Source organism: Sphaeramia orbicularis, chromosome 10 (assembly GCF_902148855.1).
Source record: "Sphaeramia orbicularis chromosome 10, fSphaOr1.1, whole genome shotgun sequence".
Classification (NCBI taxonomy): Eukaryota; Metazoa; Chordata; class Actinopteri; order Kurtiformes; family Apogonidae; genus Sphaeramia; species Sphaeramia orbicularis.
Window position 1 is genome coordinate 36,000,557 of NC_043966.1, and position 15,481 is coordinate 36,016,037.

General features: G+C 37.8%; 2 protein-coding genes across 2 annotated transcripts in view; one reads left to right on the plus strand and one right to left on the minus strand.

Annotated features, from left to right (window-relative positions):
* Positions 1-2,722, plus strand: part of tenm2a (teneurin transmembrane protein 2a) — a 223,040-nt gene extending 220,318 nt beyond the window's left edge. The window contains 2 exon segments of the mRNA XM_030144885.1: positions 279-533; positions 535-2,722. Coding sequence (XP_030000745.1) covers positions 279-533; positions 535-1,017 — 738 coding nt within the window. The 3' untranslated portion in view covers positions 1,018-2,722.
* A 2,179-nt stretch (positions 2,723-4,901) lies between these two features.
* On the minus strand, positions 4,902-15,387 carry LOC115427448 (cysteine-rich and transmembrane domain-containing protein 1). The gene is made up of 3 exons (XM_030146003.1): positions 15,233-15,387; positions 9,989-10,308; positions 4,902-5,918 (listed from the first exon to the last, which is right to left on the minus strand). Exons 2-3 carry the CDS (start codon positions 10,287-10,289, stop codon positions 5,815-5,817), a joined length of 405 nt encoding a protein of 134 aa, XP_030001863.1. The 5' UTR covers positions 10,290-10,308; positions 15,233-15,387; the 3' UTR covers positions 4,902-5,814.
* Positions 15,388-15,481: the final 94 nt, after the last annotated feature.

Sequence of the window (15,481 nt, forward strand, 5' to 3'; positions counted from 1 at the left end):
GGAGGTTGGATCTCACTACTACTGCACACTACAAACGGCCTTTCTTCTTAGTACTCTCTGAGCAGTCATTTGGATCTGCACACAAGTGCGATTACTGTGTTCACACCTGCCCAAACAAACCATCCCAAGGGAGAAAACGAACTACAGTTCAATGCAAACAGACTAAAAGCTGCTAGTGTGACAACATTCTATGACAATAATGGTTTACTGTAAAGTAACAACTTTTTTTCAAATGTGTGACGATAACAGACCAAACTTTCTTAAACTTTGTCTTACAGCTCATCACTGGTGTGCAGCAAGCAGCAGAGCGCCACAACCAGGCTTTCATGGCCCTGGAGGGTCGCCTGCTCAACAAAGAGCGTCGTAGACGCAAAGACAAACCTGGCCACTGGTTTGGCACCAGCACTCCCATCATAGGCCGGGGAGTAATGCTGGCACTGAAGGAAGGCAGAGTGGTGGCTGGTGTATCAGCTTTAGCCAGCGAAGACAGTCGTAAAGTAGCTCTCATACTCAATGGCGCTCAGTATCTTGAGGGCACCCCATTACACCCAGGATGGGAAGGACTGTCATTACTTTGTGAAAGTGGGCTCTGCTGACAGTGACCTGTTGGCCCTGGGGCTTACTAATGGGCGCAAGTCACTAGAAAGCGGTATCAATGTGACAGTAAGTGGACGATCAAGGAGAGGAGTGACTGTTGAGTTTGCAGTTCCATCGTTAGTATTGAGCGTTCGGTATGGTCTAGCTGTTGACGTGGTGGATGAAGAGAAGGTAAGACTGTTAGAACTGGCCAGGCAGAGGGCCCTCGCTGGAGCCTGGGCCAAGGAACAGCAGAGGGCCAGGGACGGGAAGGGGGGCAATCGCGTCTGGACAGAGGGAGAGAGACAGCAACTTCAAACAACAGGCAGAGTACAGGGCTATGATGGCTATTATGTACTGCCTGTGGAGCAGTATCCAGAACTGGCTGACAGCAGCAACAACATCCAGTTCCTCAGACAGAATGAGATGGGCAAGAGGTAACAGCCCACCTGAATGTGCTTGAAGGGCAGACTCTCCCCTCTCTCCTACTTTCACTTCTCTAAATTCTACTCCTTTTTCCTACCAAGCCTCCTCAGCCCTACCCCTTGACAAAACCCATGGAGAATTAACCAACAATTGGGGTTACTTATGGAACGCTGCAGGGACTTTTAAAAAGAATGACTTATCAGAAAACATATTCTTGTTAATTTTACTGCCACAGGCAAAAAATTTAAAGTTTAGTCAAGTCATTCTTTTTTTTGAAAAAACTTTGAACAACTGAAAAAGCACTGAAGAACTTTGAGAACTGTTGCTTAATGAGTAAGAAGATTCCCCTTTTTAAAAAAGATATTGATATTTTCACCCATATTTTTTGGGTCACACTGAGCGCAGTCATGACAGCTACAGAATACACAGTGAATTTGCACTGTGCTGGCTTCTGCGATGAAGGCTTGTACGTCTCTAATAGACACTGAAGGCAAAGGGACCAAAGTGGAGACACAGCCACTCCAGAGTTCAGCCAATTACAGCCACCGATCAAAGGAGGACGTCATAAGTAATGACAGACAAGGCAATGTCAAAGGTTGTCCAATATTATGAGTCGTCTCCCTGTCTCAGGCCTACCATCGTCCACCACGGACCAGTCCTCTGCTGCTGAGGCAGCACACACATCCAACCAAGCAACACACAAGCTAACGGCATCCTTGAACAAAATCCAAGCTGTTAATGGACTTTAAAAAAAATGAACTTTTTAAAAAAACAACATCAAAAAAAGATGACTATATTTGTGGACAGTGGTATCACACAGCATTGTTTATTTTGAAATGGGGAGAGGAATCATACTACTACATATGTGTCCGACTACACTAAATTTCAGGATGTTGCGTATACTGTAGATGCCGTAGTTTTGTACGTTTCAGTCGCGGTAGAATTGTGAGACTTTCACCAACGCACTTCTGTACAGAACGATCAAACACACAACTCACAGAATCCAGAAAACATGCGAAGTTAGTATTTATTTTATTTTATTCTTTTTTATTTATTTATTCTTAGTACTATATGACAATCATGAATGAGTCACCAGTTCTATTCAAAATGAACATTAATGGATGAGTTTATTTTCTTTTGTAAAATATGTAAGAAATGTTCATTTTGTTTTTGTATTAATTTCAGTTTGCTGCCAGGGCAAATAATAGTCACTCTCAAAAAGAATAATTTATGTAATAAAGTGTTTTAAAAAAAAATGGTTTATACTTTAAATAAAGTCTTTAAAACTGTGAAATCCGTTTTTTCGAAATATATTTCGATGTACAGTGTATAGACCTACCTTTATGCAGCACAGTAGAATATTGTTCAGAATATCAAGTTTTATATTTCTAAGAGGAAGTGGCTTGTAATGTGCAAAATCTTTAGCTGGTCTTACTACTCTAGAGTTTTGTGGCACTCTAATATTCCATATCTACAATATCAATCCCCAGTTTGTTGTTTTTGACTGTTTTTTTGTTTGGAAGCAGAGATATTTCTGTCCTAGATCCCAACAGCAGTAGCAGTAATGGATCCTTCTCACTGTGAAGAGACTCGTGATGGATGTCATAATGTACCAAATCAGTATTATCAAAGGATGATTCTTAAACATTCACTGAAACGAGACTCTTCTGAGAACCTTATCAATAAAACATAATTGTTTACTTGAGAAATGTGTAGTTCACTTCTGCTTTCACCTCATTTTTGTGTTTCAAGCTTACTTGTGTTCTTTTATTTTACCCTCAGCAGTGATTTCTACATCTCCTGAATGGCATCTCCTCAGTCGATTTAGTACAGACAGGTTTGTGTTTTTCCTTGTTAATTAATTAAGCATTAAGCTCATGGTTTAAATACTAATATAATGGTTTGGGGGAAAAAAAAGTGCCACTAACAACCAAGCACAGTTATTGTTTTCTTCTCTCTTACCATACTGCTCACCTCTCTGAACACAGGGATCAGTATTTCTAACACAGATGGTTGATCAGCTCAGACATGTCTTTCAGTGTCCCTGGAGAACATTAAGTTTAGCCCTGAGTGCCTTCACAAAAATGTTGTAGATTACTTGTGCAGGAACTACAGATGCTGAGTGTTTGAGGAGAAGGTTTTCATGTAATTTATCACAGTGAATGAATCACCTACACAAAATACTTTAGATTCATTGGACATTGCAAACCCCAAAGCTAAATACACATATGACAATGTTGTTGATGTCATATGAAGTAGAAGTAATAAATCAGTTCCTAGAAGTGTGAAATTTAATGTATGTGATTTAAGGGGAATTTAGCTGAAATGTAAAACAAGACAAAAATCATCTAGTGTGTAACAAACTATGTTACTAAGTACTAATTTGCATATTTTCTGAACCCAATGATAAACAGGTTCCATAGCTGTCACCAACTGAGGTCAATATAGTACAAATACCTATTAATAGAATAAACTCATCAATGTCATATTTAGAATATTCATATTCAGTTTTATTCAATGATGCAGTGATATAACATCTTTACATATTTGAGTTGAATTCCTTAATAAACATATTTCAAAGGTAGGCTTTCATATTTAAATATGAATATGTACCAAAATCTGTGGTAGGCATTTTTAATACAGGATCAAACATCTTCCAGATATGATAGAACTACATGAATACTACACAGGGTCAACAGAATGAAAACTAGGAGAATGTTTCCAAATGAAAGCCAGTATTAAATTTTATTCATTAGATTTCAGCAAAGGGTATTTAAATGAATACATGCTGCAAATTATCCTTGAGTTTCTCAGCCGTTCTGTGCAAATTTTAATCTAGTCCAATTGTTTGGTGAGGCTAATGAAGATAAGCTGTGAGGGACAAAGTATCTGGTGCTTTAGAATTTTGCAGGATCTGGTGAACTTTTTCATTGGATTTTTTTTCAAGAATTTTAATTACATTGACTGGGACACCAAGGTAAGTTTGATATGGAACAAGTCTGCTGTGAAAGTATACTATTAATGCATACGCATTAAAGACATGTTTTAATGTAGTAGTTTGTTGTAGCAAAGTTTCTTCTTATTCTTTTTGAGCAGACTAATATATACATTTATAATTTTAAAGAAATGTGGAGTGGAAAAAGTACAATGGTCACATTTGAAATGTAGCAGAGTACACTCCTGAACAAAATATTAAGACTGGGGGAAAATGACAATAATTCACATTTTACAATTGTGAATCATAACCAGGTTGTAAGTAGGGCTTCAAAATGCAAAAAGAGACTGGAGCAAGAGACGAAAAGAAGAGAGTAGGTAAGTTATTGAAAGACTCGTCATTAGCTGGAAACCGTAGCCTTAAAAAGGAAAACTCTGCACAAAATTCTGGCTTTTATGTCTTTTTTTTACAAAAAGAAAGGTCAGTTCCAGACTGTGGATGGGCTATGGTCTTTGATCAGCTGATGACAAGCCGGTTTGAATTTAAATCCTATTTTCAGTCACTTGCCTCCTCTCTGTCTCTTGCTACAGTTTCTTTTTGCATTTTGAAGCCCTGGTTACAATCCACCTTTACAAAATGTAAATTATAATGTTTTCCTCAGTCTTTTTATGCTATTAGGAGGGTCTTAATTAAATATCTCACAAATGTATGCTATACACTTTATGACAACATTACTTCAGCTGTTTATCCTATTTTTTCTGAAGTATATTCTGCAGTTAGCCATGCGGTAAACAACATCCTGTACTATTAGTTGGGTTATAAATAGCAAAATAGATCCAGCTCACCCTGTCCTCTACTATGTGGTATACTGATCTATACTTTCGAACATGCTGTAACCTCTGTAACACACACACAAAAACACATACAAACACACACACACAATCAAAAAGCACAAATGTCAGTGTTTCATGGGAATAAATTATTTTAATGCAATATTTTCATCTAAAGCAAAAAGGCATTTAACAGGACATTTGGTTTCTTCTGTTTAGTAATATTCACAACATGTTATTAAATATGATCAGTTCTATCTCCAATAAAAATAACATTGCCATAATTTTTCATATGAAGATCAACATGAAAAAGGAAAAAAAAACATTGTGACCATTGAGATCATAAATCACTGTCACCTTTAAAAATCCATTCGATTTATTGTCATGATTTCACCTGAAGACATACGTTGGCAAAACAGCTTCTGTGCAAAAGAAAGGGATACAATTCAAGCATCAGCTTCTTAAGAGCATCCTGTGGCTAATTAACAGCCCAGGTCTTGGAGGCCTTTAAAAGGGTGGAGGGCTTGGATAAGGGACTGTCCTTCAGGGACTGGAAGTAGCAGGGCTGGAGGGAGGTAAGGGAAGGGTTGCAGATGGTTGAAGGGGCAGGCAGGAGTTGTATCTTACAGAGGTAATTATCATAAAGTGCCAAAGAGCCTCACACTAGTTGATCCTGAGATCCAAGTATACTGTATGTGTTGTAATGGTGTTGTGTATCTGTGTGTTAGTGTCAGAGCCTGAGTTTCAGTGTATGCTTAGAAGCTCAGTTACAAGCTGCTACAGAGTAGCCCCTGGACAGGGTCGGTCAGGGAGTCGGCCAGCGCTGTAGGCTTCACATCAATGTAGAACAGGTGGCTCTGGAAACAAACTTCCATATGTAATCAAGGCTTTTATTTATAGACGAGCAAAAGACTTGCAGAGGAAATAGAGGGGCTGTAATGGGGGAGTGCAGGGTTTACAGTAAGGCAGATAGGAGGTGGGGGAGGGCTTCGAGGCACAGAAACAGGGGGCAAGGGGGTAATGGGGGTCAAAAAATAGGGAACAGCGTTATGTCAGCATGTCCCAGAGACAGCAGCAACACAGAGCTGTCCAGCAGGCTGTCAGGCATGTGTCTCCTGTGTCATCTCTTCTGCGATCCTCCACCACGTACACTGGAGACAGACAGAAAGAACCAGCAAATTAAAATGGAAGTGTGAGGAAGAAAGGAGCCAGACAGGGTTAACAAGGTGAGATATAGAGGAGAAGGAATGGAAGACATTTAAATACACAATTATGGATTCTTTTTCTGGTATTGTACAAAACCACAGATAATTCTATGAATTACACAGTCTTCAGCTGAGTTCAAGTGGAGCCATGACTGCTATGATTTTCCTCTAATTATGCTCATCACGGGAAGCACATCACCATGGTAATGTCACAGCAGCCCAGAGCCATGATCAGACAGCATTACAGTGGGGTAACATGAGCACTGCTCTGAGGTATCACTGAGCAAATGAAATGATAGCTTTCAGAATTACACACACTCCAGTCCTGTCACAGCTCCTCTCTTTACTTCACATGCAGTCAAAGATGAGTACAGCTGTGGCTTTATTTCACCTTTCATCACCATATCTAAAGCGTCACGTGTAAGGATAATGTTACCTATACGCAGTGTTTGCTGTCTGTTTCATACAAAAACTCTAGTAAGAGGCCTGAATAAATACATCTACCCATCCTTATGTGTTTGTGTTTAATCATTCATGTGAAGGGAAACATTCATCCTGCTTTTAACAGCCAGGTGCAGTGACTCATGACATGGGTGCCTGTGTTACTAAGGTGACAGGCTCCTAATAGGTAACAGGTAAAGTGAAGCAAGCTTATCCTGAATTGTGGTCATAGCAGACAATAGAAGAGAACAGGTTAATAATCAGCTGATATTTAAATAATGAGGCATTTTCATCACAAAGACTCTTTATAAGGTCCTTCATAGAAGAACACAGCCCTTGGATCAAATACAAGTTTGTAACGCCCATATTTTGAAATGCACACAGTATAGGAGACTGTTCCTCATGACACGTTTTCTACAACATTATTCCATTTTGTGGTGGTTATTACAAAATACATTCATTTACAAAAACTTAACATACTGCATTTTCTTATAACTAATGAAAATGATTTCTTCCATTATGAAAAAATAAAGCACAACATACACTCACTTTTGTTTAGTACATTAGTTTTATGTTTGGTCAAATAAATATAGTACAATGGGTGTCACCGTGTCTCTTGTCTAAATAAAACTTTTTTCAGTTGTTGTTGTTCAGAGAAATAACAACTGTAAAACAGTGTTATGTTGATACAACCATCTAAATACCGATACACATAAATACTAGTGCTGTCAAACGATTAAAATTTTTAATCAGATTCATCACAGGGTTGTTGTGGAATAATTTTGATTAATCATGATTAAATATTATTAATTTTTAATCTCTATTAATCGTGTTATATTTTGCATGAGCAAACACACTCAAGAAAGAAGTGGATATATATGCACTTATTGTTGTCAAAAGTTTCAACAAATCAACTTGAAACAACTGTTCCATCTTAGGGTTTTTTTGTACTCATATTTCCATCCAAAGGGCCAACATGCTGTTTATCATCTTCCATCTCTATCTGTTGGTTCTGCTGCCTGTCACTACTGGATCAACTGCCCATTTGTTCACGCGCGACGGTAACTCTGCTTGGACAAACTGTCCCCAATGTGTTGGCAGAGACGTTCAGAGTCATTCTCCGCTGCAGATAGGTTAATTGTGTTAAAATTTTTCATTAATTAATCTTGATGATGGATTAATTTGCATTAATGTGTTAATTTTGACCGCCCTAATAAATACATATGCATACGTGGTGTGTGCAGAAAAAAAAACACGTACACTTTAATCAAATGATAATAATGATAGTGTAATGATAACATATTTCATATGTTATACAGGAAAAGAGACAAAGATGGCCAATATGGAACAGTATAGTCTTTCATAGATAGAAAAACACCTTCAACATATTTTGGGGAGTGTAGTGGTGTAGTGGTTAGCGGTTAGCACTTCCACCTAACACCTAGAAGGTTACAGGTTCAGTTTACAGTCAGACCTTTCAGTGTTGAGTTTACCTGTTCTCTCATGTTTCGTCTGGGTTCTCTGGTTTCCCCCACCATTAAAAACAAGTACATGTAGGTTAATTCTCCTGTCAGTGCCCTTGACCACAGTGCTGATGAAAATCTGGAGTTACTTCCCCAGTGCCTTCAATGACAGCCCCCTGCTCCTTCTGTGTGCTATGTACTAATGTTCATTGCTGATGCTAATGCTAGGTGCTGTGTGTGTATTAGGATGAGTAAAATGCATAGACCGAATTTCCTTATTGGGATGATAAAATGATTTAACCTTAACTCATAAAAGGGCACAGGTTACAACACGTGTTAGATATCACATGTAGCGTAAAATACTTAACTACAAACACAAACCTGTTAAAGAAAACAAACCACCTGCAGAGAATAATTTAAGAGATATTACAATGTTACCCAAAAAATGTCTGATTTAAATTTGACCCGGACCCATCATCCAATTGCCAATTTTGCTGAATATGCTTATAGCTTATTCTCCTTCTTCCAAATTAAGGATAATTTATTTTTAGCACATCTTTCAGAACTCACAGTGGCTATCCATGGTGCTTTACAAAGACGATACTAAAATCTTGATAATATCAACAAATTTTAAAAAGTAAATCTGACCATAATTTAAAAATTTTAAGTGTACAAATTAATTTTTGATTGCTAACTTAATCCATTTTAATGATAGAAACACTCCAACTCCCACATCTGGAATAACCACCACAATACAGGTAAGTTCATGACATACTACATTCAGCATGTGGGTGTTATTATTGGTATAACAGATCTTTAAGTCACTTACAGCAGGAGTAATGCCTCACTGCTTGCTTTAATGCATAAAGGTTAAAACGATGCTCCTTGAAAGTAATTCTCTCTGCATAGTAAATCTGAATATTTTACAGAGTTATGTGTGCTTTTCATTTCACAGTTTGTGCTACAGTTTATTCTGGAGATACTCAGTTGGGAGCAGCTACTGCTTTAACACGTCTTTTATCTTAAACAAGGCTTGACTTCACACTTTTTAATCTTTATGCACTTACTCTATAAGCTGCCTTTTTACAGCCAGAAGTCTGCCAGTTAAATATAGGCTTTATAGAGTAAAAACCCTGAATAGCAACTACTGTAATAATAAAGTATCAAACGTATGATGCTCCCATCTTTTCAAGTGTGTTACTTTAGTATTTTTTCCTTGTTTTAGACCAGTGGTTCTTAACCTGGGTTCGATCGAACCCTAGGGGTTCGGTGAGTCAGTCTCAGGGGTTCGGCGGAGGTCAAGACACACACTCGACTCATTAGTCAGGTGTGTGTGTCGGGCTAGGTCCGTGTATGTAAACAAACGGCTTCGGAGACTCTTTCTCTGATTGACATCCAATATACGCGGTGTATTGTTGTTGCTTACAGCACTACAACACATCCGGAAGTGTTTATAATCTCTTCCACTCGTCTGACGATGAATTATTTGACTATTTTCCACATCGTTATGACTTTTGCTACTTCCTGTTAACCACGGAGGCAGCCATGTGTAGCGTTTGTTTACATTTTTCGGTCACTGCACTGGTCAGTTACAATCATGTGACAACTGACGCACCGTCGCGGATGGAGAAATCGTATTACGCTAAAGCCGAGCTAGTGCTGTAATAAAACAACGATCACAAAAATACTGAAGGAGTACAACGAGAACTTTTTTTTGATACACTACATGCAATTATCTTTTTTTTTTATGTCAAAATTGCGTGGTTCGGAAAGTTCGGAGCGAGATGAAACGAAAACCGGGTTGACCTGATGGCCTACATATGATTCGTGATGTCATGCCCCACTTGGCCATCACTAAAGAAGGGTTCGGTGAATGCGCATATGAGACTGGTGGGGTTCAGTACCTCCAACAAGGTTAAGAACCACTGTTTTAGACTGTAGTAAATTGAATGTTATGCTTTGTTGGTAAGACAAAAACATCAATTTGATCATCTGCTTTGTGTGAAAATGAAAATGCACTTAACTCTGTCCAAATGTTCCTTCAAATCACAATTATGTGTAGTATACTGTATGTGTACATAATGTATTTGGATCTTTTTTGACAGTTCTTACCTGTATTTTTGGGAGCTTCTCCATACATTGGTCCCGGAGGGGGTCCACCTTGCCATCCATATTGTGGCTGTCCAGCATACCCATGATAAGGAGGCTGTCCTTGGCCTGGATAAGGTCCTCCAGGGCCCACTGGTCCAGAAGGGTAGTTGGGGTATGCTGGATTAGGCTGCTCCATGTTCACAGGGTAACCTTGTGGAGGATAACCCTGAGGGGGATAGCCATGTGGAGGTGGGCCCTGGGCTGGGTATCCTGGAGCAGAGGGTCCACTGCCTGGATATGGAGGGGGCTGCTCAAAATTCATCTTTGGTTTGAGATATCACCTGAACAACACAGAAGCAAGAGCAGAGAGATTTTATTTTATTAATGCCAAATAAACATAATATATACAGTATAAAATATTGACCTAGATTCATCCCTGTCAACGCTGATGTCAAACATAACATTCATTCATTTCTTGCCTTACATGGATAGACAAAGTAAAGTACCAGCTATATCAAAACACCTACTCACATCTGTAATATTATTATATAACTTATTATTGACATTAGTGTACATACATACATACATGTGGACTGATATTAAAAGGGATCTGAGAACAATAGATGATGACAAACTGATCAAATATTTTCTTTTATTACAGTGCTGGTGTTACACCCACAAATCAAACTAAAGTTGGGATTACCTTTTTTAAAAAGCAAAGATGTTTTTTATTCTGGAAAAAATACAAAACATCAAGGATTGTACTGCTTTTCAGTGACTTAACTAATATTTTCCTGTGTATAAGACAAGTCATCTGACCCAATAATTTATAAACATACAATTTTTGTAATCAATAACAGTATGTTGTATCTAAATCACAGTATCCAAAAATAAACTCTAAATAATTCCTATGAAAAACATTAAAACTCACACATTTCAAATAACATAAATTAGCCTTCATTGTAAAGTATTAACCCATAAAGACCCATCAACGACTGCCAACCAAAACCATCTACTGATCTAAAATGTTTAATAACTTCTGATCCACTAATTCGATCAATTCATGTAAATAACTGGTGTAAAATGTAGTTTGTCATCTTTTCATGGTCATAATATATGACCCATTTGGACATTCAGAGGCTCCGTAGTGAATGTGGAAACACTGTCATCTTCTACAACTTTGAATCACCAGTAAAACCCATGGACATAGACAAATGACAGTGGATGGAAACACTGGGTTTATCTTCAGTTAATGATAGATTTGCTGAAAAAGCCACTTTTTCTTCAGTTTTCTTCATTTCTGACATAATAACCCTCAACTATAATCTGAGCTTTTATGAATATCTACATAATCAATGAGTTGAATATAGGAAAACACCAGATTTTTTTTTTTTTTTTTTTTGCTAAACAACACAAAACACAGAGGATAATATTATAATAAATAGTGATAAAACACTTAAGAAAGATTAAATAGAGAGAAAAATGCATTTTTGTCATTGCTACAAAAGTTGCACTGGGCCTTTGTGGGTTAAGAATGATTTTTTCTAATACTAAAAATGGTATTGAAACTAAACTATAATTCTTGGGATTTGTCTATTTTAAAGAAAAGAAAGCTACATTTTCTATAGGTTTATTAGCCAACTACATTCATGGATTTTGTGCTACTGGACCCCCGCAAAGCTGGCCTGACAAGTCCTCGCAGGGAGACTCTGATCTAATATGTAATACATTTTGGAATATTTACAATCATGTTCAAAATTAACAACTACCAACAGTTGCCAATATCCATCCAGAAGTATACAAATAACATTAAGAATTAAATGAAGCACATTTCAACTTTGTCAACAAATTAACTATTAAGGGCAAACTCCACAGAAAATGTGAGGGGGCTTTGGTGAAATTTACCCATCTGAAACAACAAAGACAGCAAACACTGATTTGGCTGGTCTTCTTTGGATTTATTGATATTTTCCGAGTGCAGCTGCCAACGGAGGAAATCAGTTTCTATACTGAAGTTCTCTTGCGCAGTTTACTTCGATCAGAAATGCAATCAGTTACACGTAGGACATTATTTTCTTGACTTATAATAACAGTACATTTCATTTGGTCACCTGCCAAGGATGTTATATCCTCTATAATAACTTAGCATTACTGTAACATTAATGTTACTTGCAGCTACAGTATATCACTTCGATATATCAGTCACACAGTGTGTATGTTGGGAACTTTTAATGTGAAAGGAACTAATGGAAGGGACAAATCTGAAATGCTACTATGGTGTGTGGAACTAAAAGTACAACTATGTGCTAGTGGGCCTCTAGAGTCACATTAGCCTATGAATTCCTCTGAGTCCTAATATAACACAACAATTCCTGGCAAGCATAATAATGACGCAACAATTTCACAGAGCAAAACAGCACAAAACATGCAGGTATCCTCCCAAATCTTTATACCCATCATGTTCTGCTGTTTCATGTCTGTAGCCTGTTCTCCCATGACTAACAACCATAGTCTCCACAGACACACCATCAGTTATAGCTAGTAGTAGCTAGACTGAGCCTTATTATTCAGTGGTCTATCAGACCAAACATCCAAGCTTCCAGAGATAAGCACGATTATCTTGGTGTCCACACAAAGAGGGCAGTGTTACATTTTGCATAGTGAGGCTAATCAAATGAACCACGGGAAAGAGCCTGAGAGATGCAGTACATTTACCATACAGGCTTGTACTGGTTCACACCTAGTCTTCCTGTTCACTCAGAAACACACAGATATGACATTTCATATTCACACTGTCATACTTCTGTGTTTCTGTGTGATGACCACTGCTGATAACATGACATGTGACGTTTGGGTGAAATCATTCATATTATTAAGAGTTTTTGGATGATGTGTGAAACTCACCAAATGTAAGAAAGCAATTTTGTTTCTGATGTCAGGAACTATTGATCCTTATGGTAGTTTGGAGGCTCAGTATGTTTAAGCTCGGCTATTAATGTTATTTGTTCCACTCGAAGCCTGGTGAAAAGGAAGTGCCTTTAAACAAACAACCACTAATGGATCCTGATATGGTAGGTCCGGGGCCATCACAACCCACATGCTAACCTTCATTGCTGGATTTGCTCATGTAAAACAGACACAACAGATGGAAGACTGTAACTCGGTTAGGTCTCACAGGATTCCTGAGTCACTTTGTGTATGTGTATACTATAAACAACACTGCTAGCAACACAACACATCCAGAACGCCAACTCTTTTCTGCTCAGCCTCTCTATCCACATCAAATGTCCTTCCTATACTAAACCCATGTGTTAGTTTGCCAATCTGTTGACTGAGCTGGATCTAGAGACATTTTAATGGGTAGGTACAATACAAGCTGCTCAAACCTTTATCTTGTTATGATGGAAAAATCTTATTCAACATTTATTAGGTTCAAAGTATAATTATGTTTTTATATCAGTGATTACCCAATTTCCTAATAGCATGAGTAACATATTAAATGGGTGACTCTTACATAGTGTTAGCTGTGAAGATAAGATACCAAGTTCTTTTCATACATCCGTTAAGTTGCTCAATATCATGAGGCTGTAATACAAGAGGAAGTGAAAGGAACATGTGTTCTGGAAAAATTTGCACCTCTATACAAAGTCATTAAAAATAAATTCCTACTTTATCTTCAACAAAAAGCATCAGCACAGTGCTTTTCAAAGACCACTACACACTTCACAACCTGAATCTGTTCTTAAAGCAACTGACAGATGGCAAGGCCTTTGTAACTATGGTTACCATGTTCTGAGGGGAACAGAAAGATCCCTGGTTATTTGTGTTTGTTGAGCCTTAAGGCATCAAGGAGTAGTAAAATAACACAATTTTCTGATTTCTTTGTGTCTCTTCTGTTAACAGGGATGTTCTGGTGTCACCCAAGACCTTTTCAGCTTCACTCTATGTGTAATCTGTAGTGTCACATTACCAACTGGCTCAGAATGAGAAAGACCTTCTTTGAATGGCACCTTTTCAATAATAAGTAATCTGACACCAATAAGGATAGGTAAAGCATTAAAGTTCACCTTCAAGGTAACCTTGGCTTTACCTTACCTTTACCAATCTTTGGTAACAGATTAAGATTTGAAGAGAAGCGATTTATAGGCGTATGCGAGGTAAACATGTTCACTGTGCGAAAGTATGTTACTTTGCATGCCTCTCATTTGTTTAGTCTTTACCAGACTGCCTTAATAAGTGAGTTCAGGCAGTGTTTCCACAACAACAACACCACAGTGATAATATCATGTTCATAGACACATGGACAGTACACCTGAGTAGTCTCTAAAATCCATTAAAATGAACAGCACCCTCAGGACCACAATGTATTATCTGACAAGTGACAAAACAATAAACAGGCACAGTCACTTCACTAATAAATGTGTCTTCACAGTTGCACCCTGAAAAAGAATTTCTCAGTGGAATAAGGAAGGAAAAACACAATCTTCATGATGAAAAAGATACAATCCAGCCTTGGTCTAAAACACTGCAGACTGTTTTAAAATGCTGGAAGAACGAAATGGATTATTTTTCTAATGATTATGATTATTATGACAGACATTTAAGTGGATACAACCAAGTTCATCATGTGATATCAACTCTATGATCATCATTAAATGTTACACATAATGGCATGCCTGTTAATGTAGCTACATAGCCAGAAGATCTAAGTTTACTCTCTGTGTGTACAAACATCACAAGACACAGAATATGGGTGTAGTCTATATGAAGCCCCACTGGACCTAATTAGGTTGAATCTGAATCACGACTACCTTTCCCACACACACACACACATAGAAACAGATAAAACACTTCATAAACTCAGGGCTATAATTAACACACATATATATATATATATAAGCTACCATCTTTGTTGCCTCAAAATAATATTTACCCCAAGAATATTAATTTGAGCTTCAACACAGAGCTAATGCTAGTTTGTTATTAGCTTATTACCTAATTAGTGGTTAGTTTTATTATTAATATTGCCCCTCACACAAGCAGCCATACTATCAGTGTTAGTAGCCTTGAATATTATGTCTGTAATTGAATATTGGTTAATAACATATTTTTTCTGATATATATTTACATAAGCTACAGTATAAAAATAGAGTTAGGTGGCACCTGCAGGCCACAACCCACTCTTAGTTTTCAGCCCCATGAGTTCACCGTGACTATGCTCATAAACAAAGAAATAAGTGTTGTGGACACGCGTAAGCCACCTACCTCAGAATAAACAGTGTCTCGGCGTGTTGCAAATAACACAAATCTCTTGAGAAATAAACTCCTTTTGTCCTTAGAGTGTATTACTGTTATTTCCCCCCGCAATGAGCGTCACTCCGATGTCCAAACTCACTGAGTGAACCGTTTGCAGCGCGTGACGTCATTTGAAGGGTACAGTGCTGGGGGTGCTACCTGACAACGACAGACCTGATTGGCTAATGTGACAGTCATTAATATAGACAGCCAATCAAA